The following is a 25,089-nucleotide window of genomic DNA, read 5'->3' on the forward strand; positions in this document are numbered from 1 at the left end:
GTAGATACGCCGTCGTATCTGCTCTGTGAATCTGGCCCTAAGTAACCCCCAGAATTAGAGTCAGTGAATGCAGTAATAACCCCTATATTGGTGTAGGTGGCCACAATAATAACCCCTAGCATCGGTGTAAGTGAGTTCAATAACCCCAAAATTGTTGCCAGTGAGTGCAATAATAACCCCCGGCATTGGTGCCAGTGGATACAATAATAACCCCAGCAATAGGGTCAGCGGATGCAAGGATAACCCGACTGGCAAAGTCCTATTTGACGTAACGCGTATGGGGGGGAGCTATGTGTTGAATGATGTCTCCCGCTGCCATCCTATTAGACAGAGATGTTACGGAGTATCAATTTTACATTTGAGACTTTTTATTGTTGGATGACACGTCCTTTACTATTTTTAATAAAGCCTTAGTTTTAAAAAGCAGATGGGGCACTTGGTTTCTTTCTCATTCATATGAGACCCCAATTAAGTACCATATATTTGTTTGCGTTGATTGTACTTGTTTTTTTAATAATAACCCCCATGTTTGGTGCCAGTGGATGCCATTATAGCCCCCAGCATTGGTGCCAGTGATTGCAATAATAACCCCCAGCAATGGTGTCAGTGAATGCAATAATAACCTCTGGCAGAGGGGTCAGTGGGGAGCAAGAATAACCCTGAATATTGGTGTCAGTAAGTGCAATAATAATCCCCAGCATTGGTGTCAGTGGATGCAATTACCCCCAACAATGGGGTCAGTGGATGCAAGAATAACCCCCAGCATTGGTGCCAGTGAGTTCAATAATAATAACCAGCATTGGTACCAGTGAGTGCAATAATAACCCCCAGAATTAGTGTCAGTGGATGCAATAATAACCCCCGACAATAGGGTCAGTGTAAGCAAGAATAACCTCCAACATTGGTGTCCGCAAGTTCAATAATAACCCCCAGCATTGCTGTCAGTGGATGCAATAATAACACACTGCATTGGTGTTCGTGAATTCAATATTAATCCCCAGCATTGGTACCAGTGAGTGCAATAATAACCTCTAGAATTGGTGTCAGTGGATGCAATATTAACCCCCCAACAATGGGGATAGCGGAAGCAAGAATAACCCCCAACACTGCTGTCAGTGGGTTCAATAATAATCACCAGCATTGGTGCCAGTGAGTGCAATAATAACCCCCAGCATTGGTGCCAGTGAGTGCAATGATAACCCCCAACATTGGTGCCAGTGAGTGCAATAATAACCCCCAACATTGGTGCCAGTGAATGCAATAATAAACCCCAGAATTGGTGTCAGTGGAAGCAAGAATAACCTCCAACATTGGTGCCAGTGAGTGCAATAATAACCCCCAACATTGGTGCCAGTGAGTGCAATAATAACCCCCAGCATTGGTGCCAGTGAGTGCAATAATAACCCCCAACATTGGTGCCAGTGAGTGCAAGAATAACCTCCAACATTGGTGCCAGTGAGTGCAATAATAACCCCCAACATTGGTGCCAGTAAGTGCAATAATAACCCCCAGCATTGGTGCCAGTGAGTGCAATAATAACCCCCAGCATTGGTGTCAGTGAGTGCAATAATAACCCCCAGCATTGGTGTCAGTGAGTGCAATAATAACCCCCAGCATTGGTGTCAGTGAGTGCAATAATAATCCCCAGCATTGGTGTCAGTGAGTGCAATAATAACCCCCAGCATTGGTGTCAGTGAGTGCAATAATAACCCCCAGCATTGGTGTAAGTACTATTAACTCCCCACCCCTGCATTGGTGGTCATGGCAGTGAAAGTGTGTTGGGTACCTGGGCCCAGATTCTCGTAGGAGATACGCCGTCGTATCTCTGAGTCTGAGCCGTTGTATCTTGGCGCCTGATTCAAAGAATCAGATACGCCAGAATCTGTATAAGATACGACCAGCGTAAGTCTCCTACGCCGTCGTATCTTAACTGCATATTTACGCTGGCCGCTAGGGGCGTGTACGCTGATTTACGCCTAGAAATATGTAAATCAGCTGGATACGCCAATTCACGAACGTACGCCCGGCCGTCGCATTACAGATACGCCGTTTACGTTAGGCTTTTCCCAGCGTAAAGTTACCCCTGCTATATGAGGCGTAGATGAGGCGTACCAATGTTAAGTATGGACGTCGGAACAGCGCCGAATTTTTCACGTTTTACGTCGTTTGTGTAAGTCGTTCGCGAATAGGGCTGTGCATCATTTACGTTCACGTCGAAAGCATTGGCTTCTTGCGGGTTAGTTTGGAGCATGCGCACTGGGATACTTTCATGGACGGCGCATGCGCCGTTTGTAAAAAGCGTCATTTATGTGGGGTCACATTAAATTTACATAACACACGCCCACATCTTCCACATTTGAATTATGCGGGCTTACGCCGGCCTATTTACGCTACGCCGCCGCAACTTTGGTTTGAGAATACTGCACTTGCCTGTTAAAGTTGCGGAGGCGTAACGTAAATAGGATACGTTACGCCCGAACAAAGTTGTGCGCTTCTACGTGAATCCGGGCCCCGGGATCGAAGTAAACGTATTCTACAAATGAATCCTAAGGATATACTGTATATAAAAAAACACTATGCATCTGTTTATTTATTTAGTTCAACATAGGTAAACATTCAATAACCAATCAGTGTTCTTGTTTCAGGGCTCTGGTGTTTGTGGTCCACGGCGCTGGAGAGCACTGCAACCGATATGACGACCTGGCGAGACTCCTGACCGGCCTGGATTTCCTTGTGTTTGCCAACGATCACGGTGAGTACCCGGAACATGCCGTCATCGACCTGACTGGCAGCCAAGTGGTTAATCTTCCCAAATGTTCTGATTTACCTTTCCAGCCAATGAGAAAGCGGTGGGAGTCATGTGGGGGTGTCTGGACGTTGCTTTATGTTGCCGAGTGAAAGGCCGTCAGATTTATGTTACTATGCAATTTTGTTGGCAGGAAAATGTTTCCTTCCAACCTGAGTCTCGTACGGCAGTTATGTTGCCTGGAGCCGCTTCCTCCTAATCAATGGGAATAAATTGGCGGCAGCTGTGATTATCGCTCTGCTTTGTCAAAGATACTTTATCTAATCTGCGTCCTAAGGGACTTCATAAATAGGCTCCTCCCACTAGTCAAACCACCGTACCTAGAAAAAGTCACATTTGGGCGCGAGGTTCACAATATTTTGGTGCGTTTTTGCAACCCAAATCTCAGGGTCACCAGCCCATGTACAGGAGGACGACCATATTCAGATCTGGAAATAATTGTCTACAGGCGCAGTGCGGCTTTGTTGGGTGCCTCCTGGGTGACCCATTTCAATCACTTTCCAAAATGGTCCCAATTTTTCCCCCCAGATACCGCCAGCTAAAGGAATTGTTTATATTTCTACTGTGTGACAAGGCCCCTCATTGTAACCTTTTATACAGATTACTGATCCAGCACTGCTTCCTTCTCCACTATAAGACCCATTATATGGAATATAGTGATCCTGCACTGCTTTCTCCTCCACTATAGGACAAGACACCTACTGACCCATTATTGTTTATATTTCTACTGTGTGAAAAGGCCCCTCATTGTAACCTTCTATACAGATTACTGATCCAGCACTGCTTCCTCCTCCACTATAGGACTAGACACCTACTGACCCATTATATAGAATATAGTGATCCTGCACTGCTTTCTCCTCCACTATAAGACAAGACACCCACTGACCCATTATATGGAATATAGTGATCCTGCACTGCTTTCTCCTCCACTATAGGACAAGACACCCACTGACCCATTATATAGAATATCCAGCACTGCTTCCTTCTCCACTATAAGACCCATTATATGGAATATAGTGATCCTGCACTGCTTTCTTCTCCACTATAAGACAAGACACCCACTGACCCATTATATAGAATATAGTGATCCTGCACTGCTTTCTTCTCCACTCTAAGACAAGACACCCACTGACCCATTATATGGAATATAGTGATCATGCACTGCTTTCTCCTCCACTATAGGACAAGACACCCACTGCCCCATTATATGGAATATAGTGATCCTGCACTGCTTTCTCCTCCACTATAGGACAAGACACCCACTGACCCATTATATGGAATATAGTGATCCTGCACTGCTTTCTCCTCCACTATAGGACAAGACACCCACTGACCCATTATATGGAATATAGTGATCCTGCACTGCTTTCTCCTCCACTATAAGACAAGACACCCACTGACCCATTATATGTAATATAGTGATCCTGCACTGCTTTCTCCTCCACTATAAGACAAGACACCCACTGACCCATTATATGGAATATAGTGATCCTGCACTGCTTTCTCCTCCACTATAGGACAAGACACCTACTGACCCATTATATAGAATATAGTGATCCTTCACTGCTTTCTCCTCCACTATAGGACAAGACACCCACTGACCCATTATATAGAATATCCTGCACTGCTTCCTCCTCCACTATAAGACAAGACACCCACTGACCCATTATATAGAATATAGTGATCCTGCACTGCTTGCTCCTCCACTATAGGACAAGACACCCACTGACCCATTATATGGAATATAGTGATCCTGCACTGCTTTCTCCTCCACTACAGGACAAGACACCCACTGACCCATTATATAGAATATCCTGCACTGCTTCCTCCTCCACTATAAGACAAGACACCCACTGACTCATTATATGAAATATAGTGATCATGCACTGCTTTCTCCTCCACTATAGGACAAGACACCCACTGACCCGTTATATAGAATATAGTGATCCTGCACTGCTTCCTCCTCCACTATAGGACAAGACAGCCACTGACCCATTATATAGAATATAGTGATCCTGCACTGCTTTCTCCTCCACTATAGGACAAGACACAATGGGGTTGATTTACTAAAGGAAAATCCACTGTTCACTTGGAAATGCAGTCGCTGTAGATCTGAGGGGAAGATCTAAATTGAGGGGAAGCGCTGCTGATTTCTATCATCCAATCATGTGCAAGCAAAAATACTGATTTTCATTTACCTTGCATGTCCCCATTAGATCTACAGCAACTGCACTTCCAAGTGGATTTGCCTTTAGTAAATAAACCCCAATGTCATCTTTTATACAGATTACTGATCCAGCACTGATACTTCCTTCATTATCTGACAAGACACACACTTACCCATTATATAGAGTATACTGATCCAGCACTGCTTCCTCCTCCATTATTTGACAAGACACACTGGCACCTTATATACAGCTTACTGATCCAGCACTGCTTCCTCCTCCATCATCTCACAAGGCACACAAGGTCACCTTATATATAGATTACTGATCCAGCACTGCTTCCTCCACTATCTGACAAGGAACACACAGTCACCCTATAGATAGCTTACAGGTCCAGCACTGTATCCTCCTCCACTACATGACAAGGCACTCATTGACACTTTAAATACAGATTACTGTTCAAGCACTGCTTCCTCCTCCGCTACAATCCTGAGGCTATTCTCTTGGCTGTCTGTCCCTTTAACATGCATTTTCAGCCCACATTAGAGTGCATGTTTATGCCCTTAGAACAGCGACAAATAGCTTGAAAATAACACCAATCATACCATAATACCAATACAATATTTATCCCGCCATGGTCAGTTTACCAGGGAAGTCTGGTGGTGATGATGGACAAGTCAGCTAAAAATGAGAATCGATCTACTGTCATCTTTACGTCTATGGGGATCTCAGATATGTAAAGCATTGAGAGTAGGATGATATTGCTTCATTAATCAATATAAGTCAAACTCATCAGGGTGGTGTGTCTTAGGAGAGGAGGGTCATGCCTCGTACACACGACCGGTTTTCAAGACGAGAAAACTGCCATTTCTTATATTGGTCGTGAAAACCGGTCGTGTGTATGCTCCCTAGCAGTTTTCTCAACGAAAAAAATACCCACAAAAAAATTGAAACCAGCTCTCTTTTTTCTCATCGTGTTTCCCGTCTTTTTTTTTTCTCGTCGCGAAAAACGGTAGTGTGTATGCTTTTCCGAGGGGGAAAAAAACGTGTATGTTCAGAATCAAGAATGCAGCCCAAAGGTTGGCGCCATTTGAAAGGAACCTCCCCTTTATAGTCCCGTCGTACGTGTTGTACGTCACCGCGCTTTGGTCGGATGTTTTTTTGCATGAACGTGTGTATGCAAGTCAGGCTGGAGAAGGATCACGTCGTTTTTTTTCCTGCCGAGAAAAATGGTCGTGTGTACGAGGCATGACAGTCCTTGAAAAGGAAATTATGTATTGTGTTTGCAGAGTTTCTATATCGGGATGACAGATCTAAAAAACTGAAAGTTAAACAGGAAATCCGAGTCATCATCTCCTAGCAGGGTGGTGCAGCTGGAGATCTCTAAAGTTGCTGTTTTCTTCCATCTGAAGGTCTTGTCCTGCCGGTAACCTTGGGGGAGGTTTGAGTCAGCCTGGTCTTGCCTTTGCCATTTCAAGAGGAATAAGTTACATAGCGCTCCCCATGCTATAATTACTGCGTGCTGGAAGAACATTTGCAATCTAAAAGTAGAATTTGATTTGAGGGTTTCATACTTCAAGTAAAACTCTTTCCAAAACTTTTTATTTTTAGTTTTGGATGGGTAGTCAGGTTTTTTTTTGCTGTCTGCGTCCCTGTCGGGTAGAATTCCATTCACTTATTGTGCTGGTGACAACAATGGTAGTGTGGCTAGCTATATTTCAGTTGTCCCTCTCCAGTGGGCTTTCTTCACAGTTTAGAGAATTCCTTTGGTATATTCCAGGGGTATTGAATTAAAATTCATGGAGGTCCGGTCAGCAGTGTCCTCAGTTTCCCCTTCACTTAAGTGTTCATCACCCCTGCCCCCCTTCACATCATTCCCCCTCCCACAGCACTTCCCCCCTTTACATCACCCCCCACACACACAGCACTGCCCCTCTTCAAATCACCCCCCCCACAGCACTGCCCCCCTTAACATCACCCCCCCCCCACAGCACTGCCCCCCTTAACATCACCCCCCCCCCCCACAGCACTGCCCCTCTTCACATCACCCCCCTCAGCACTGCCCCTCTTCACTTCACATCACCCCCCTCCACAGCTCTGCCCCTCTTCACATGGCCCCCTCCCACAGCACTCCCACCCTTCACATCACCCCCCCTCCCACACACACAGCTCTGCCCCTCTTCACATGGCCCCCTCCCACAGCACTCCCACCCTTCACATCACCCCCCCTCCCACACACACAGCACTGCCCCTCTTCACATCACCCCCCCCCAACAGCACTGCCCCCCTTCACATCACCCCCCCACAGCACTGCCCCCTTCACATCATTCCCCCACAGCACTGCCCCCTTTACATCATCCCCCTCCACAGCACTGCCCCCTTCACATCACCCCCCTCAGCACTGCCCCTCTTAACTTCACATCACCCCCCTCCACAGCTCCGCCCTACTTCACATCACCCCGTCCCACAGCACTCCCCCCTTCACATCACCCCCCTCCCACACACACAGCACTGCCCCCCTCTTCACATCACCCCCCCCCACAGCACTGCCCCCCTTCACATTACTCCCCCCCACAGCACTGCCCCCCTTCACATCACCCCTCCACAGCACTGCCCCCTTCACATCAACTCCCCCCCACAGCACTGCCCCCTTTCACATCACCCCCCCCCCCCCCACAGCACTGCCCCCTTCACATCAACCCCCCCCCCCCCACAGCATTGCCCCCTTCACATCATCCCCCTCCACAGCACTGCCCCCTTCACATCACCCCCCCACACAGCACTGCCCCTTCAAATCACCCCTCCACACTTTTTTTTTTTAAATAACAAACATGTTATACTTTCCTCCACTGTGCAGCTCGTTTTGCACAGAGTGGCCCCCGAACCTGGTCTTCTGGGGTCCCTCTGCAGCTGTCTCGGCTTCCCCCCGAAAGGACTCAACACCTTCATGCGAGCGAGCTCGCATGGTGTTGAGTGCTTGCGGGCACGCTCCCGTGATACAGCCGACCGCCATAGCGCTTACTGTATCACTCGGCCCCACCCCCCGGCCCGCCGCTTCATTTGATGTGATTGACAGCAGCGCAAGCCAATGGCTGCGCTGCTTTCAATCAACCAATGAATGAGCCGGGAAGACGGCCGAGAAGCCTGCTCGTTCACGGCGCGTGACTTTCGAGGGGTCAGGTAAGTAATCGGGGGGGGGGGGGGGGGGGCTGAATGCATTAAGGTAAAAAAAAAACATTTACCTTTACAACCCCTTTAATGTTTGCTTTTAGGTTTAATATCGCTTTAAGTATTCAGAGAATTGTAGGTCCGACAAAGAAGCAGAGGGCAGGTTGCCCGTGTCTCCCGTAGACTCCCGCACAATGTCATCCATTTACAGGCAGCTCACCCAATCACAATCATCGCTTGTTCTTTTGTTTGCAGTTGTTAATGTAATCCTGGACCGATTACAGTCTCTCCAGACCGGTTTGTTGAGCTCTCCTCTGCATAATTCATCATTGTCCTCTCTGCAAAACTGTGTCACAGTGACAGGGCTGGAGGAAAAGCCTTTCAACATTCCGCCCTCTCCTGTGTCTGAAGAAGTCTCTGCAAAGAGCCGGGCGGGAAAATGATTTCTAAAAAGGATATTATTCAGGAACAAGGGACCTTACAAGATGAAAGGAAATGGCGATACCTTAAAGTCCTGCGTACATTTACATTTTATCCCAAGCAGCCTTTTCTTTAAAGCGGAGGTTCACCCACAATCTAAACTTTATATTAATACGATCTACAGACTTAAAGTGGAGTTTCCATCCCAAAAATGTGTTTTCATTATTGTGCTCATTAGACCTAAAAAAGTTAAAAAAAATATATATATATATTTTTTTTACTCATCTGAAAATGCCTGTTGCTATGCGGTCCCACGAAATCTGCCTTTGAAAGCACCTAGGATTCTGACATCTCCCTCTAATGCTCCTGGGAAATGTGTGTCATAATTTCCCAGGATGCAGTGCGCTGTCCAATTATCACTCCCCATCCAAGACTTCCAGGAAGTAAGTGCTTGTAGGCTTCACAATGCCCACAAGCAAAATGACAACGGTGTAGACATAGTTTTATAAACTATGGCCCAGATTCAGGTACGACTTGCCCATTTCTTACGGAGGCGCAGTGTACCGTTTTAACACTGCGCCTCCGTAAATTTCCTGCGCTACGATTGATTCACGGAGCAGTAGCTCCGTAATTTGCGTGAGCGCTCCTGAAAAATGCCCGGCGTAAGCGCGCGTAATTTAAATGATCCCATAGGGGGCGTGGATCATTTCAATTAGGCGCGTTCCCGCGCCGAACGTAGTGCGCATGCTCCGTCGGGAAACTTTTCCGACGTGCATTGTGGCAAATGACGTCGCAAGGACGTCATTTGCTTCAAAGTGAACGTAAATGGCGTCCAGCGCCATTCACAATTCACTTACGCAAACAACGTAAAATTTTTAATTCGCAACGCGGGAACGACGGGTATACGTAGCATTGGCTGCCCCTGCTAATAGCAGGAGCAGCCTTACGCGGAACCCGAAGAACGGAAACAACGTAAACTGCGTACGCAGGGCTCGTGTAGGGTTGTGAATCGGCGTTAGTATGCAATTTGCATACTATACGCTGACCACTACGGGAACGCCCCCTAGCGGCCATCGTAAGAATGCAGCCTACGATATGACTGGCATTAAAGCCCTATGCTAGTCATATCTTAGGCTGCAGTCGGCGTATCGAGGTTCCTGAATCAGGAGCATTCGAGACGCCGGCGCAAGTAAGCAATTGCGCTGCGTAACTATGGTTACGCAGACGCAATTGCTTGTTGAATCTGGGCCTATCTTTTTTGAATATCTATGCGGATCAGTGGCGGATTGTAAAATAGTAAGTGACCGGATTTATATTATAAAATCGCAGGATGAAAGGACATGCATTTAAAAAATGCTAATTGTGGTTGGAACTCCGCTTTAATACATTTAAAACCCACTGTTGTTTTTTTCCGTTGGTCTCTTATTATCTTTATTCTGAGGGATTACAGTACATCTTGCTTCCGGGTATTCTTCCCCGCGGGAGTGGGCGTATCTCTCCCTTTCCCCGACGGCCCAGTGTGTGCTGGGAGCTGTGCGCAATGTCTCCTGGGAGTTCTGTGTCATGATTCCCAGGAGACGATCTGTACCTGTAATAATAGAAGTCACTCACAACAGGGCGTGTATCTGAAATGACGACACCCGTTGTCATGGTAATCAGGAAGTGTTGACGGCGCAGCTCGCCGTCAACACAGCGCATGCGCAAGATACTGCGGTGAATGATGGGAGCATAGCATCACTGCTTCCTGGAAGTCTTTGCTTGTGGGCTTCAGAATGTCCACAAGCAAGATGGAAAACACCTGGCTGAATTTTGATAAGTTCTTCTTTCAGACGGAAACAGATGCGATCGTTTTACAAGTGGCTAGCAAGTGAGTCTTAAGATGATATCTGTAACGCTATAAATTGCACCTAAATAGAAAAAAATGAGAAACCGCGGAACCTCCGCTTTAAGGATAGGCTCACACCAACAGTGAGTATAGAAAAAAATCAACCCCCCCCAACCCCCCAATTATGTTGCTTTGCAGCCTGAGATGAAGGCAGACTCAGTGCAACTTATAACATCTAAGTGAAAGATATATCAGATAAAAAAAAAACACAATCACTGAGTTGGAAAAAGGATCACCCCCCTTGTGTCAGTGTTTTGTTGGACCACCTTTTGCTTTCATTCCAGCCTTTAGTCCAGGGGTCTCCAAACTGCGGCCCGAGGGCCAGATGTGGCCCTTGCTAGCCTTTATCCGGCCCTCAGGGCTTTATTCCTCCCACTGATATGAGGCACTATTCTTCCCACTGCCTCCAACAAGGGGGCACTTTTTCTTCCAGTGATACCAATGATGGGATACAATTACTCCTACTAATAGGGGCACTAATCCTTATCCTACTGATCGCAAACTATGAGGCCATATTTATTCTCACCAATGCTGGGCCCGGGGCATTTTCTACCCCGGTAGCCACAATCCGGCCCTCCTAAAGGCTGAAGAACAATAAAATTGCCCTTTGTTTGAAAAGTTTGGAGACCCCTGCTTTAGTCTGTTGGAATTTGTCTCTACTAACATTGCACTTCTAGACTTTGCAATATTTGCCCATTCTTCTTTGCAGAACTGCTCAAGTTCAGTCTTCAAGTCATTCCACAGATTTTCAATGTGGTTTAGGTCTGGACTGTGACTGGACCATGCAAAAAGATTCACCTTTTTCTCCTCCAACCACTGTGTGCTCATTGTTGCTGTGTGCTTTGGGTCATTGTCATGTTGGAAGGTAAAACCTTCTTCCCATTGACAACTTTTTGGTAAAGGGCAGCAGATTTTCCTCAAGAATTTGATGGTAATTGGCCCCATCCATTTTTCCTTCTATCCAGACAAGTGCTCCAGTCCCTGCTGCAGAGAAACTCCCCCATAACAAGAGATTACCACCCCCAAAATACAATATTACCACCCCACCCCCCACCCCCCCATAACACGTCATTACCACCTCAATGCTTTACTGTAGGAATGGTGTTATTTGGATGGTGAGTTGTATTGGATTTCCACCAGAGATATTGTTTGTGGCCAAATAATTAAACTTTAGTCTTATCAGAATACCTTTTTCCATGTGGTCTCAGGAGTATAGACTTATGGTTCGAATCTCGGCCTGGTATTTAATGGCCCTTTAGGGTTGGCCATAGACGGACAGTTCGAATTTCGGCCAGGTATTTAATGTTCCTTTAGGGCCGGCCATAGACAGATTGTTTGAATCTCGATCTGGTATTTAATGGCACTTTAGGGCCAGCCATAGATGGACGGTTTGAATCTCAGCCTTGTTTTCAATGCCTCTTTAGGACTGGCCATAGACAGATGGTTCGAATCTCTGCCTGGTATTTAATGCCCCTTTAGGGTTGGTCATAGACGGATGGTTCTAATCTCAGCCTGGTATTTAATGCCCCCTTAATGCCGGCCATAGACAGACGGTTCGAATCTCGGCCGGTTCAGCAGGAACTGGCCATGATTCGAACCATATATGGGCAGGCTGAATGTACCCAACTTGATCGATCAATCAACTTGGGTACAACCAGCCTGCCAGATTTTACATGCAATTATCGCTAGTGGCTCTAATAGCGGTGACGGCTTGCTTTTGGGTTTAATAGCACTTTAAGCCAGGTTTCATGATAGTGTTATGTATCATTGTAAAATCACAGAACAATCATCACAAACTTGGACATTTCTAAGCCCATAAGGGAAAAAATGTCTTCTTCCTGCTTATAGTTGACTGATGACATCATCGCTGCCTAGGCAAAAGTCAGTGACTGGAGTTTAAGGGCGGCTTTTTAATGATAGAAGGCGGAGCTTTTTTTAATGCTGCCGTTGCTATATGCTGTGACATATCAGAAATGTATTTCTTAGGACGGTACAGTCAACGAAAGGGCCACTTTAAACGCACTCTTGTTTTTTTAATGTACAAATGAGGGACATTTGGCAAGGAGTATAAACACTTAAACATGTAATGAAATGATTGGCAAGGGTAACAGACCCAGAATTGTGAATGGTATGTTGGAAGCAAAGAAATTGTGCAGCAGATGGTGCCAGGCTCCATGAACCGGTTATCCTGGCACTGGCCGTCGCTGGTGCCTGTCTTCCAGCCAATGCCTTTCGCAAGCTGTGTTCTTGAAATACACACACGGGAATGAGATATTAATACGGATACCCACTTCTCACCGTCCAACAAGGAGGGACCGTGCGCTGGCACCCGATTTTTTGTATTTACTAATCTGACGCAGCTTGGCAAGCCCATCAGAGATCCTAGGACCGTGCCAGGGATAGACGCACCAAACTGCCTGTATGGGAAGGAGGACAGATTCAGTCTAGTCCTGTCTGGACCAAAAGCGTCTAAAGCTGAACTCCAGGCAGATATAAAAGACGCAAATCAATGCAGCTTTGGAATCATTAAGGCCCCATTTAAATCTGTATGTAGCGGGAACTCGCAATTGGGGTCAATAATGCGTTTTGCGTCATTCACTTAAATAGGGTGACCTACATGCGACAAACTCTTAAAAGAAGCTTCTTTGCTTTTTTTTTAAACTGAGCACGTTTTATTTTTTACCGCACTTTGGGTGTGTTGGCAGCTTGTTTGGTGCACGACAAAACACGCGGCAAACACGTGCCCGGGCTGACATTATCATTTAATGTTAAACCAATCTTGATGCGCATTTGCAGCATGTTTCTACTAATGTGCGGCAAAGTGCCTTTTTAGTTTGTGGTTTGCCACGCCAATAAGAAACGTGGATACGTGAATGGAGCCTGACAGATTATTAAAGCCCCATTCACATCTGCCCCCGTTTCTGATTGCACTGCAAACCGCGCACAAAACATGCGCTTATTTTGGAAACACGCAGCAAATGAGTATTGCACTTGCATTACCGTTAAATGTTAATGGGCGGGCGTTGATTTGCAACAAGATTTGTCCCATGCAGTGACGGCCCGTCCATATAGGGCGCAAGGGCACTGCCCCTCTAATCCATGTGCCCGGCCCCTAATCTACATGCAGGGTGCCGGACGCATTGATTTCTATGAGTTTTTTTTTTTTTTGGAAGCACATGATTAGAGCCTGAAGCTCTAATTGGCTTTTGCATCCAACTGTGTTTGGTATGAAAAAACCCTTAGGGCCTCAAAGACTATGGACTATGTACATGATACAAGAGATGGTCAGAGATTGCAGACATGATACAAGAAAGACTGGGGACATGATACAAGAGATGATCTGAGACTATGGACATGGTCTATAGACATGACACAAGAGATGGTCAGAGATTGCGGACATGATACAAGAGATGGTCAGAGACTATGAACATGGACTTTGGACACAATACAAGAGATGGTCAGAGCCTATGGATATGGACTATGGACATGATACAAGGGATCATCAGAGATTGTGGACATGATACAATAGATGGTCAGAGATTATGGACATGGACTATGAACACGATACAAGAGATGGTTAGAGGTTGTGGACTATGGACATGATACAAGAGATGGTCAGAGTGCCAACTTGATACAGGAGATGGTCAGAGACTATGGACATGTACTATGTACATACAGGGCCGTTTGAAGGAATTTGGGGGCCCCAAGCAAAATGGGGGCCCCCAAGCACCCCCCGGATGCAAAGCCTACGTTAACGCTACACTAATTTTTTTTCTATTCTTACCTCCCCTTCTTCCCTGTAGGCTGCCGCTGTAGCTTGGCCGAGCTCCTCTTCCCCCTGCCTCTTCCCCAGTCCCCTATCAGATAGTGCCCGAGCCGGGCCGGGTATCATGCGGTACAGGAGACACTCAGTGTGCACTTCCTGTCAGTCCGGCCGGGAACAGTAAACTGAATCTCCTGTACCACACGCGGTACCCAGCCAGACTGACAGGACTCCAGGTGGAAGGAAGAGGAACTCGGCCAAGTTACAGCCTGGGAAGGGGAAGTTGGGGGCCCCAGGCCAGCTCGGGGCCCCAAGCAATTGTTTGTTTTGCCTGTCCTGTAGCGACGGGCCTGTGTACATAATGCAAGAGATGGTCAGAGATTGCAGACATGATACAACAGAGACTGGGGACATGATACAAGAGATGATCAGAGACTATGGATGTGGACTATGGACATGGTACAAGATATGGACAGAGACTATGGGCATGATAAAGGAGATAGTCAAAGACTGCAGACATGCCGCAGGAGACTGTCAAAGACTGTGAACATGATAAAGGAGCTGTTGGAGACTGGTAACCTACTTCGAGAGACAGTCATAGTCATAGAGACAGTCATAGAGTGGAGACACATTACATGAGACTGCTAAAGATTGCTGCTGTAATAGGCAATAGGGGGGAACACATATATATGTCTTTAGGGGTCCCAAGGGAAGGCTGCACACACCAGAGGGCTTCATGCAGTGTCCAGGCCACAGGTAGGTCACCAGGGCATTAGACATTCCCTGAATGTCTTACAGAATAGAAAGTCTAATGACCACACCAGATCAGTCCAAACATCTGATAAAGCGGCCAACACGTTTCAGAGGCGCAAAACTATCCCCATTCTTCAGGGCTCAATTACAGTATGTGGTTAGGAGGACTCAAAAACGAGAATGAACAGTGGAAAGTGCCTAGGGTTAGTATAGCAGTAGCATGTTGCTGAGGAGCCTTAAGGAGGTTGCGGCGCTGGAATAGAGGGGAGGTAGGAGCCACAAGCCACTGGAGAGGTAGGTATGACACCTTTTCCTTGGGAACTTTCTAATATAGTAGTGGTAAAGGGTTTCCACATCTTAGATGGCTTGGCCATGTGGTAAATATGAAAGTAAAGATGGGGATGGCGAAGGAAAGAGCCCTGTGGGGGCTACAGGGAAAAAGGCATAAGTAAGGCGGAAAACTGCGCTTTATCATTCGTTTCCATTACTGATCGTTAAAAATTGGTTTTAAAATAATAATTTCTACAACCCTGCTTTCATATTTTTTTTTTTCATGGAGTTACTTGCCCATCGCTCCTTTTGCCAGCCTTCTTCCCCTTTGACAGCACATTCCCCCCCCCCCCCCATGCTCCGGTTAGGCGCAGATGCTATTTTAAGTACATAAAGGCAGAGCGCGCCGAGGCTGTTTGCTGAGACGACAAACAGATTGATCAGTAAAGTGCATTAGATAATCGTAGCCCCAGGCAATGCCCGGAACATTATTAAAATCTAAATCGCCGTCAGGCACAGTCAAGAAGCAATAAATGATTTGACAGCACAAGTGAACCACCCGTTGCGGCATAAAAGCTGTGAAGCCACGCAGGAGGGCTGAACGGTTAAAGGGACATTGACATATTTTTTCTTTCTTTTTATTGCCTAAATGGAAGTCTTTTTTTTTTTTTAAAGAAAATAATTCCTAATAATCTGTAACTCCCACTTCCTAGGCTTTTCCCCTGCAGTAACAGTAATTGGGGATTTTCTGGCTGCCCAGATGAGGTCACAGGTCCTTCCTCACGTCTCCTCCTGCAACGATAATTCTTATTGAGAGCCTTTTTAGTGCAGTTGTACTCTGAATCCGATCTGCGGGTCCATGACAACCTGGGCTCACAGTAAGTGGGTTGAATGATACTGATATGTTCATACAACCTAGAAGACGCAGGACACCTAGAGGCAAATATGATAAGTACAAAATTAACCAAACCATTTAAATCATGGAATCGCTTTTCGGCTTTTTGGCTAAGATCAAGTGTAGCATCTGTTCTTATCAGTGTCCAGTAGGGGTGTTTTGCTGCTATTTCGGACTTTTGGCAGGAACGGTTGGCTGTATAGTGTCCTTGCTTGTATGATGAGGACTCTGAAGGCTAGAACCGGGGCATCTACGGGATATATGGCACGTGAGTAATTCCCCACCGGGAAGTGCCTCCTGATTTGAATAGGTCTAACGTGTCTGGCCATGGACTGGGAAGGCAGAGAATCCACGGTGTCAGTGCCCCCTGGTAGTTGGTTGCCCCAGGGGTGCTCTTAGTAACAGTCGGGTTTGGGAACCCCACTGTGTGAAAAGGCACATGGCCTTGTCAGTAAGTTTTTTTCCTGCACCACACCTTTTAGGGCTAGGTTTTTTGGCAGGGGAATTTTTTAATTTAAAAATAAGTGAGCGCTCAGTGTACCTATAAAAAAGCCGCTAGCCCAAAAAGGTGAATATAAAATCCTCGGACTATAAATAAATATTTATATGCTGATTGGTTCAATGACAGTCCAGGTACAAGGCAGGCAAGGTTCAGGATAGTCAGGGTGAATCTGTAGCCAAAAAGGCAAGCAGAGTTTAGAGCAGTGGTCTCCAAACTGCGGCCCGAGGGCCGGATGTGGCCCTTTGCGTGCCTTTATCCGGCCCTTGGAGCACTATCCCTCCCACTGAAACGAGACACTATTCTGCCATCCGACAATGGAGCACCATTTCTCCCACTGACACCACTAATGGTGCACTCATCCTCACTATGATAACAGCAATGGGGCACTATTCCTCCCCCTAATACCAGATGCCAGGAAAATGTTCACTCCCGCTGGCCAAAGTCCAGCCCTCCAAGAGTCTGAAGGACAATAAACCGGCCCTTTGTTTAAAATGTTTGGAGACCCCTGGTTTAGAGAATAGTAGATATCCGGGCAGCACAGTGGTGTAGTGAGTAGCACTCTTACCTAGCAGTAAAAAGAGTTGCTGGTTCGAATCCCGACCAAGACACTACCTGCCTGGAGTTTGCATGTTCTCCCTGTGTCTACGTGGGTTTACTCCAGGTACTCCGGTTTCCTCCCACATGCCAAAAGACATGCTGGTAGGTCAATTGGCTTTTGCCTAAATTGGCCCTAGTATATGAATGTGAGTTAGGGACCTTAGATTGTAAGCTCCTTAAGGGTAGGGACCGATGTGAATGTATATGTAAAGCGCTCCGTAAATTGATGGCTCTATATAAGTACCTTAATAATAATAATAATAATATCCAATCTGAGGTCGTCAAAGAGGAAATTCAAATAGCAGAGCAGGGCAGACAAACCGGGAGCTTGATCAGGTATTACACACGCCATCACAAGCATGAGACTGAGAGCTTGACTGGCTTTTATCAGGTTTGGTCTCCACCCAGGGTCTGGCCACATCAATCACTTTACTGGTGGACATACAGACAAGGAAAATGCCACAGCCAAAACCAGGATGCTGGAATGAGGAGCAGAAGCGCTAGACGCTTTTGACACCAGGCCCAGGGCCCAGACCAGCACCGGCACTATTTATTTTTTTCCTCTTATGTTTTGTCACTTTACACTTTTGTCTGCTTCTCTTCTTATTAGGATGGAGGGTATGTGTCCTCGGGCCTACCATGAAGTCTAGGGGGAGGATGTGTGGCCATTACATTCCATTCTCCCCTGAACTGGGGGGGTCTCTCAAAAGACCACCTCACCTAGTAGTCGTTGATCTGCTTTGGCTGACCATGAGGACAGGGGTCCGCCAGACTTTTTGGCTAGATGGACCAAGTTGAGCCTTGCCCCATCAGAAGCCATTAGGTTCCTTTTTCCCCTGAACCAGGAAGTCTTTCTTCAGGAGAGCTTCTCACCTGGTACTCGTTGGTTGACTTTGGCTGACCAAGAGGAGAGGAGTCCACCTGGCCTTTTGGCTAGGTGGGCTAAGTTGAGCCTTGCCCGTCAGGAGCCATTAGGTTCCTTTTTCCCCTGAACCAGGAAGTCTTTCTTCAGGAGAGCTTCTCACCTGGTACTCGTTGGTTGACTTCGGCTGACCAAGAGGAGAGGGGTCCGCCTGGCCTTTTGGCTAGGTGGGTTAAGTTGAGCCTTGCCAGTCAGGAGCCATAAGGTTCCTTTTTTCCCCTGAAGCGGGAGGTCTCTCTTCAGGAGAGCTCCTCACCTAGTACTCGTTGGTCGGCTTTGCCTGACCAAGAGGAGAGGGGTCCGCCAAGCCCTTTGGCTAAGTGGGCCAAGTTGAGCCTTTCCCCTGTCAGGAGCCCAGAAGTTTCAGTGTAAGGTCCTATTCCTTTGTGGGGTGGACAAGGGACACACCCTTAGGTGCACTTTTTTTATACACTAAGAATGGAATCCATTTTAAAGAATAGTTTTCCCTCCCTGGCTTGAGTAAGCAACTAGGTAAGGAAAATACAAACTACTTTCTTTAGAGGCCCCGAGGGCGGCACAGTAAGGGCCACGGTTTGGGCACCTGGTATGGTAACGTGTAAAAAAAAATGGAAATGGTGATGGAGCTGAATGGTATAGTGGATGCGTTTTAATTATCACTGGAAGCAGGCTTAAACCCATTCTTTTAAATATAGGAAACAACCTTCATCCCTGCAATATCTTCTTCCTCTAACCTCCCTCATTGGGTATTTGCATTGAACTACATGTGCACCCCATCAGCCGGGTTTGGCATGTCTTAGTATTCTTGTCCTTCAGGCCTACTAAAAGTCTTTAAAAGCGTTCTTTCATCCTTCAGGTGTTTAACGCCCCAGAACCATTCCAGTTCTAGAAATCACCATGGGCGAAATTTGACAATGTGAGGTCTGTTTTCATAAACAGCTGCAGCACCGTTTAATTAATGTGAAATATTCTGACTTCTGCGCCAGATGGGTTTGGTTTGGTTTTCCTTTCTTTCTTTTTTTTTCATTACTGTTTTAAATAATCAACAGACGGAATGAAAAAAATAATAATGCTCAGCTATGTGTATTTCTGATTTACCTCTTCACCTGCAAGTCACTCGTTGCAGAGGACCAGGGTGGTGGTGATGGGGGTCTTTAGCCTTTTTCTGATGCGATTACTTTCTTTGGAGTGCCACATTACCTCCTAAATAATGCAGAACAGACTCCGCTCCTCCCAAGACCTCCTGCTCTCTAGCTCTGTTGTTACCACCTCCCATGCTCGCCTTTAGGACTTCTTCACAGCCTCTCTCATCCTCTGAAACTCCCTACCCCAGTCTGTCTGGTTAGCTCCTACCATATCCACCTTTATGCGATGCTGCTTGACAGCTCATTTATTCAGGAAAGCCTTCCCCGCCTTCACCTAAAAATTGTACTTTGGCCCCTGCAGGTCATGAAAACTGCTTGTAGTGCCGCTCCAGGTGCTCAAACGTGATGACAAGTCTGGTGATTCAGAGTGTAATGAAGGTGGAGACATCCGTGTATGCCAGATCCAGAAAGCGGTGTATGCATGTAGAAAATTAAACAATGCCACATACACCGCTAGCTCAACAAGTGCTGTGGAATGTAAAAGGCCTCAGCCATAGACTCCTTCTAAGCCATGTAACTGGGAATTAATCTGGGCTAATGAAATGGACTTTAGACGGTACAAGTAAATATAGTAGAAAATCTATAAGTATATTTATTCATAAGGAAGTATACGAAAAAAAAAGATAATATACAGAACTTCGTGAACACAATAATACAATATCGGCATATTTATCACAGTACATACATTAAGAAATATTACATAAAAGTTTATACTAGTGCACATATGCTAATATATCAAAACCATACAGCACCAGGAGATATATAAAAACTTTTACATCCTTGGGACTGGATTGAATATGCGGAGTAATGGATGTTGCTTTTACTCGCTTTTACTCAACATGTTTCGCGTTCAAAAAACGCTTCATCAGGAGCGTAACGGTCTAATGATAAACAGAAAATGACACGAACAAGAAACATCAGAAAGATGTCAAATTAATTACATAGTTCAAACATAACAAAATACAAGAAAGAGAAAACCAAGTATATGGAATTAAAAACTGCTAAAAGGTTATTAGTGGTGTATAGCAGAGCAAAGGTACACTTCCTTCTAAGCCATGCCGCTGACGCGTTTCCCCCTGCCACCAGGGTTTAATCACACAGCTATTACTTTTTTCAGCACCTCCCCCCTCCCTTTAGATTGTAAGCTTCATGAGCAGGGCCGTACTTTTCCTTCTGTATTGAACTGTATTGTAATTATACTTTTTCCCTTTATATTGTAAAGAACTGCGCAAACTGCTGAATAGAAATCCTGTATAATAATAATAATTATCTTGAAGATCACTGATCATAGGGCTTGTCCTCTGATGTGCCTCTGCAAGTATATACTGTACAGAATATACTGTATGTGTGTGTATATGTGTGTATGTACAGTGGGGATCGAAAGTTTGGGCACACCAGGTGAAAATTTGTATTAATGTGCATAACGAAGCCAAGGAAAGATGGAAAAATCTCCAAAGACATCAAATTACAGATTAGACATTCTTATAATATGTCAAAAAAAGTTAGATTTTATTTCCATCATTTACACTTTCAAAATGACAGAAAACAAGAAAATGGCGTCTGCAAAAGTTTGGGCACCCTGTAGAGTTAATATCTTGTACTGCCCCCTTTGGCAAGTATCACAGCTTGTAAACGCTTTTTGTAGCCAGCCAAGAGTCTTTCAATTCTTGTTTGAGGTTTCTTTGCCCATTCTTCCTTACAAAAGTCTTCCAGTTCTTTGAGATTTCTGGGCTGTCTGTCACGCACTGCTCTTTTAAGGTCTATCCATAGATTTTCAATTATGTTGAGGTCAGGAGATTGTGAAGGCCATGGCAAAACCTTCAGTTTACGCCTCTTGATGTAATCCCTCGTGGATTTTGAGGTGTGTTTAGGATCATTATCCATTTGTAGAAGCCACCCTCTCTTTAACTTCAGCTTTTTCACAGATGGCATCAAGTTACCATCCAAAATTTGCTGACATTTTATTGAATCCATTTTTCCTTCTACTCGTGAAATGTTCCCTGTGCCACTGGCTGCAATACAACCCCAAAGCATGATTGATCCACCCCCATGCTTAACAATTGGACAGAGGTTCTTTTCATTAAATTCTGTGCCCTTTCTTTTCCAAACATACCTTTGCTCATTCCGGCCAAAAAGTTCTATTTTAACCTCATCGGTCCACAGAACTTGTTTCCAAAATGCATCAGGCTTGTCTATATGTTCATTTGCAAAGTTCAAACGCTGATTTTTGTGGTGAGGACGTAGAAGAGGTTTTCTTCTGATGACTCTTCCATGAAGACCATATTTGTACAAGTATCTCTTTATAGTGGAATAGTGTACCACAACTCCAGTGTCTGCCAGATCTTTCTGGAGGGATCGTGCCGTCAAACGTGGGTTTTGAATTGCTTTTCTCACAATCCTGCGAGCTGTTCTGTCTGATATTTTTCTTGGTCTTCCAGATCTTGCTTTAACTTCCACTGTTCCTGATGACTGCCATTTCTTAATTACATTCCGAACAGAGGATATTGACATCTGAAAACGCTTTGCTATCTTCTTATAGCCTTCTCCAGATTTGTGAGCGTCAACTATTTTTACTTTCAGTTTTCTAGACAACTGCTTAGAAGAACCCATGGTGCTGATTGTTGGGGCAAGGTCAGATGAGTCCTACTAACGATCGGGTTTGACCTATCGGTTAGGAATCCATCGGTTAAATTTAAAGCAAATTGGCTTTTTTTTAACCGATGGTTAAATTTAAATAACCTATGGGGCCCACACACGATCGGTTTTGACCGATGAAAACGGTCCATCAGACCGTTGTCCTCTGGTTAACCTATCGTGTACGAGGCCTTAGACCCTTTTCACAGGACTGTGTTGCGATAACGGGGTAAAACATGGATTTTACAGTACATTACTGCAGCAGATCGACATCCCAGTGCAGGAGGCCACCAATGGACGCGCATTATAGGGTACCACAATGCATATAAAGAAATGCACTTAGGACCCTAAAAGTTGCACAAACACCGACTCCGTCCCGTACAAATCTCGACATCACCCGCTTTTGTAAAACTCGACCTGCCGCAGCACCGAATCCTTACAGCTCTGCTCACATCTTAACAGCACCGACATCCCGCCGTTCAAAGCTACAGATCCGCTGCTGAGGAGAGATAGCGCTTTATCAGCACGCCCCAGAATGAAGAATGATGTTCTGGCAGTGGGGTGCCTAGAGCCTACACACAACTAAATCCTGCCCTGAGACCCGCTCATCGTCTTCACCGTTCAGCGTATTGTGCCGAGCAGGAGAACGAAGCAAACACAGGATAAAGGTGGGGGGAAAAAAAAGAGCATGAAGATAAGCAGTTGTTACAGAGCAAAGCCGCCGATGACTAGAATAACTGTATAAGGAAGATAATGCTTTAGTCTCATGGAAATTTTTTGAAAAGCAATGTTCCTTGTCGGCACATGTGCATGGAGCACACCTGATTTGGTTAAAACAGGCAGTTGTCTTCATTTGAAGGCCACATGACAGGGCAGGGCTGTCTTAATGAGAGGGCACACCTGGGCACTGCCCAGGGGCCCCAGGTGCATGGGGGCCCCTGCACTTTCCCCAAAGAAGCTGGTCCTTGAGCCCACGCTGCCCCAAAATTGGGGGCCCCATGATGGCACTGAGAGAGATAGATGCAAAGGGGAGGAAGTCTGCCTCCTACCTACTTAATGTCTGTTTACCTGCACTGTCATCATTGTAGGGGCCCCAGAGCATTACTTTGCCCAGGGGCCCATGATGCTATTAAGACGGCCCTGTGACAGGGCCCAACTTAGGAGCACGATCAGGGCCGGTGCTACCACTAGGCAAACTAGGAAGCCGCCTAGGGCGCACTGCTACCTAGGGGCGCCCGGCCGCTGGTTTCCCTCTGCGTCTGCATGCTCTGTAACTAACTCAGTCCCAGGCAGCTGCTCCGTCCAACCAGTGGTGTAATTAGAAGCATATCGAAGCACTGGAGCCAGCGCTAGAGGAAGCAGAAACAATGCTTTTGTATAGCGCTGCTTCCTGTCGCAATGGATAGGCAAAGGTGGTGGAGTCAGGGATAGAGCCAATGGGGCCGTCAAAATTAGGTTTCGCCTAGGGCAGGGGTCTCCAAACTTTTGAAACAAAGGGCCAGTTTATTGTCTCTCAGACTTTTGGGGGGCCGGACTGTGGCCAGGAGAAGTGGAAATTTCCCTGGCATCAATGGAAATAAACATTGCCACATTTGGTATTAGTGGGAGGAATAGTGCCTCATTGTTGCTTTCATTGGGAGGAATAGTGCCCCACTGTTGGTATCAGTGGGAGAAATGGTATCCCACTGTTGATGTCAGTTGTCAAAATAGTGTCTCATATCAATGGGAGGGATATGCTTCAAGGGCCAGATAAAGGCAAGCAAAGGGCCACATTCGGCCCCCGGTCCGCAGTTTGGACACCACTGGCCTAGGGTGTCAAAAATCCTTGCAACGGCTCTGAGCACGATTGGGGGACAGAAACACCACCTAACAGGAGGTGCCTGAACAAGGACCTTCATGGCAGGATCACCAAGGATTCATATGTTCAAAGCTTCAGATTCGGAAATATTAAAAGAATATCTTTTGTAATGACATTGTGATCTAAATTCGATCATAGGAGCCTTGTGATATCGTTTAAATAACAAACACGTTATGCTTTTTTGTAATGGTTTTGCACAGAGCAGCCCTGATCCTTCTCTTCTTGGGTCCCCCGCTCCTAGACCACCTCCTCCCACCAAGTGCCCACCATAGCAAGCTGCTTGCTTTGGGGCACTCTCGCATGCTCGCTTCTGATCTGGCTCCATATGTCCATGTGTGACTCGGCCCGCTGCTACCTCAATGGCTGTGATTGACAGCAGCAGGAGCCAATGACTATGAACACAACTGTCATACTTTCCTATTAGTCAATAGGTTCAGGCACTTCCTGTTAGATGGCAACAACACTTTTTCTGTCTCCCAATTGTGCTTCAGAGTTGTCATCCTGTCACATGGGCTTCCGATTAAAAGTGGTTCTAACGGCAGAAGTTTTTTTTTCTCTGAGCCAATGAGGAGGGAGAGAGCAGGCAGAGCCTCGGCTCTTGTGCACATTGCTGGATCGAGATTGGGTTTCGGTAAATATAAGCAGGGGCTGGGGGATGCCCCCCATCCCCTGCTTATATTTACCGCTGCATGCGGAAGGTTTTTTTCCCCATAATTAATTCTATAAATTCCTTCTGCATGCAGCCCCCCCATCCCCCCAGCCCCTGCTTATATTTACCTGAGCCCAATCTTGATCTAGCAATGTGCACAAGAGCCAAGGCTCTGCCCGCTCTCTCCCTCCTCATTGGCTCAGAGAAAAAAAAACTGAACCAGGGGAGGGCTGGGCCGGGGGGCAGGGTGGCAATTGCCTCCCAGGCCGCTCTAACTTATGTTCATAATGGTCGGCAGCCTCTGCCCTTTACCATCTTTTTTTATTCTGCACTAGGAAGTTGGGCCGGGGGCATGGCCACAGCGGCTTGCCATTAGCTGTTGCATTCTGGGAGTTGTAGTCCACGCTCAAGCTCCCGGTGGGTAGAAAACAGAGCAGCGCAGAGGAAACTACAACTCCCTGGGACCGGATGGTGAGCTCATTCGACGGTTCAATGGGCCACTTGACTGGACTTTCCCCACAGGCCTAAGGCTGCCAGCCCTCCCCTGGTCTGAACCTATTGACTAATAGGAAAGTGTTCATGGAGTGCAACTTTGATGCGACTTAAATGCCAGAGAGTGTCAATTGCATCAAAATTGCATCAAAAATGCCTGACTGAAAGAAAACTAATGCAGCCACC

The 25,089-nt window shown here is 46.2% G+C and overlaps 1 protein-coding gene and 1 pseudogene across 4 annotated transcripts in view; both read left to right on the plus strand.

Annotated features, from left to right (window-relative positions):
- The window catches only part of MGLL (monoglyceride lipase), a 79,319-nt gene that overhangs the window by 26,867 nt on the left and 27,363 nt on the right, over positions 1–25,089 (plus strand). For all 4 annotated transcript variants that reach the window (XM_040358976.1, XM_040358973.1, XM_040358974.1 and 1 more), the window contains exon 3: positions 2,646–2,752. In XM_040358976.1, coding sequence (XP_040214910.1) covers positions 2,646–2,752 — 107 coding nt within the window. The remainder of the gene's footprint in view (positions 1–2,645; positions 2,753–25,089) is intronic.
- On the plus strand, positions 16,216–16,318 carry LOC120946322 (annotated as a pseudogene).

The sequence above is a fragment of the Rana temporaria genome, chromosome 7 (genome assembly GCF_905171775.1).
Source record: "Rana temporaria chromosome 7, aRanTem1.1, whole genome shotgun sequence".
Taxonomy (NCBI): domain Eukaryota; kingdom Metazoa; phylum Chordata; class Amphibia; order Anura; family Ranidae; genus Rana; species Rana temporaria.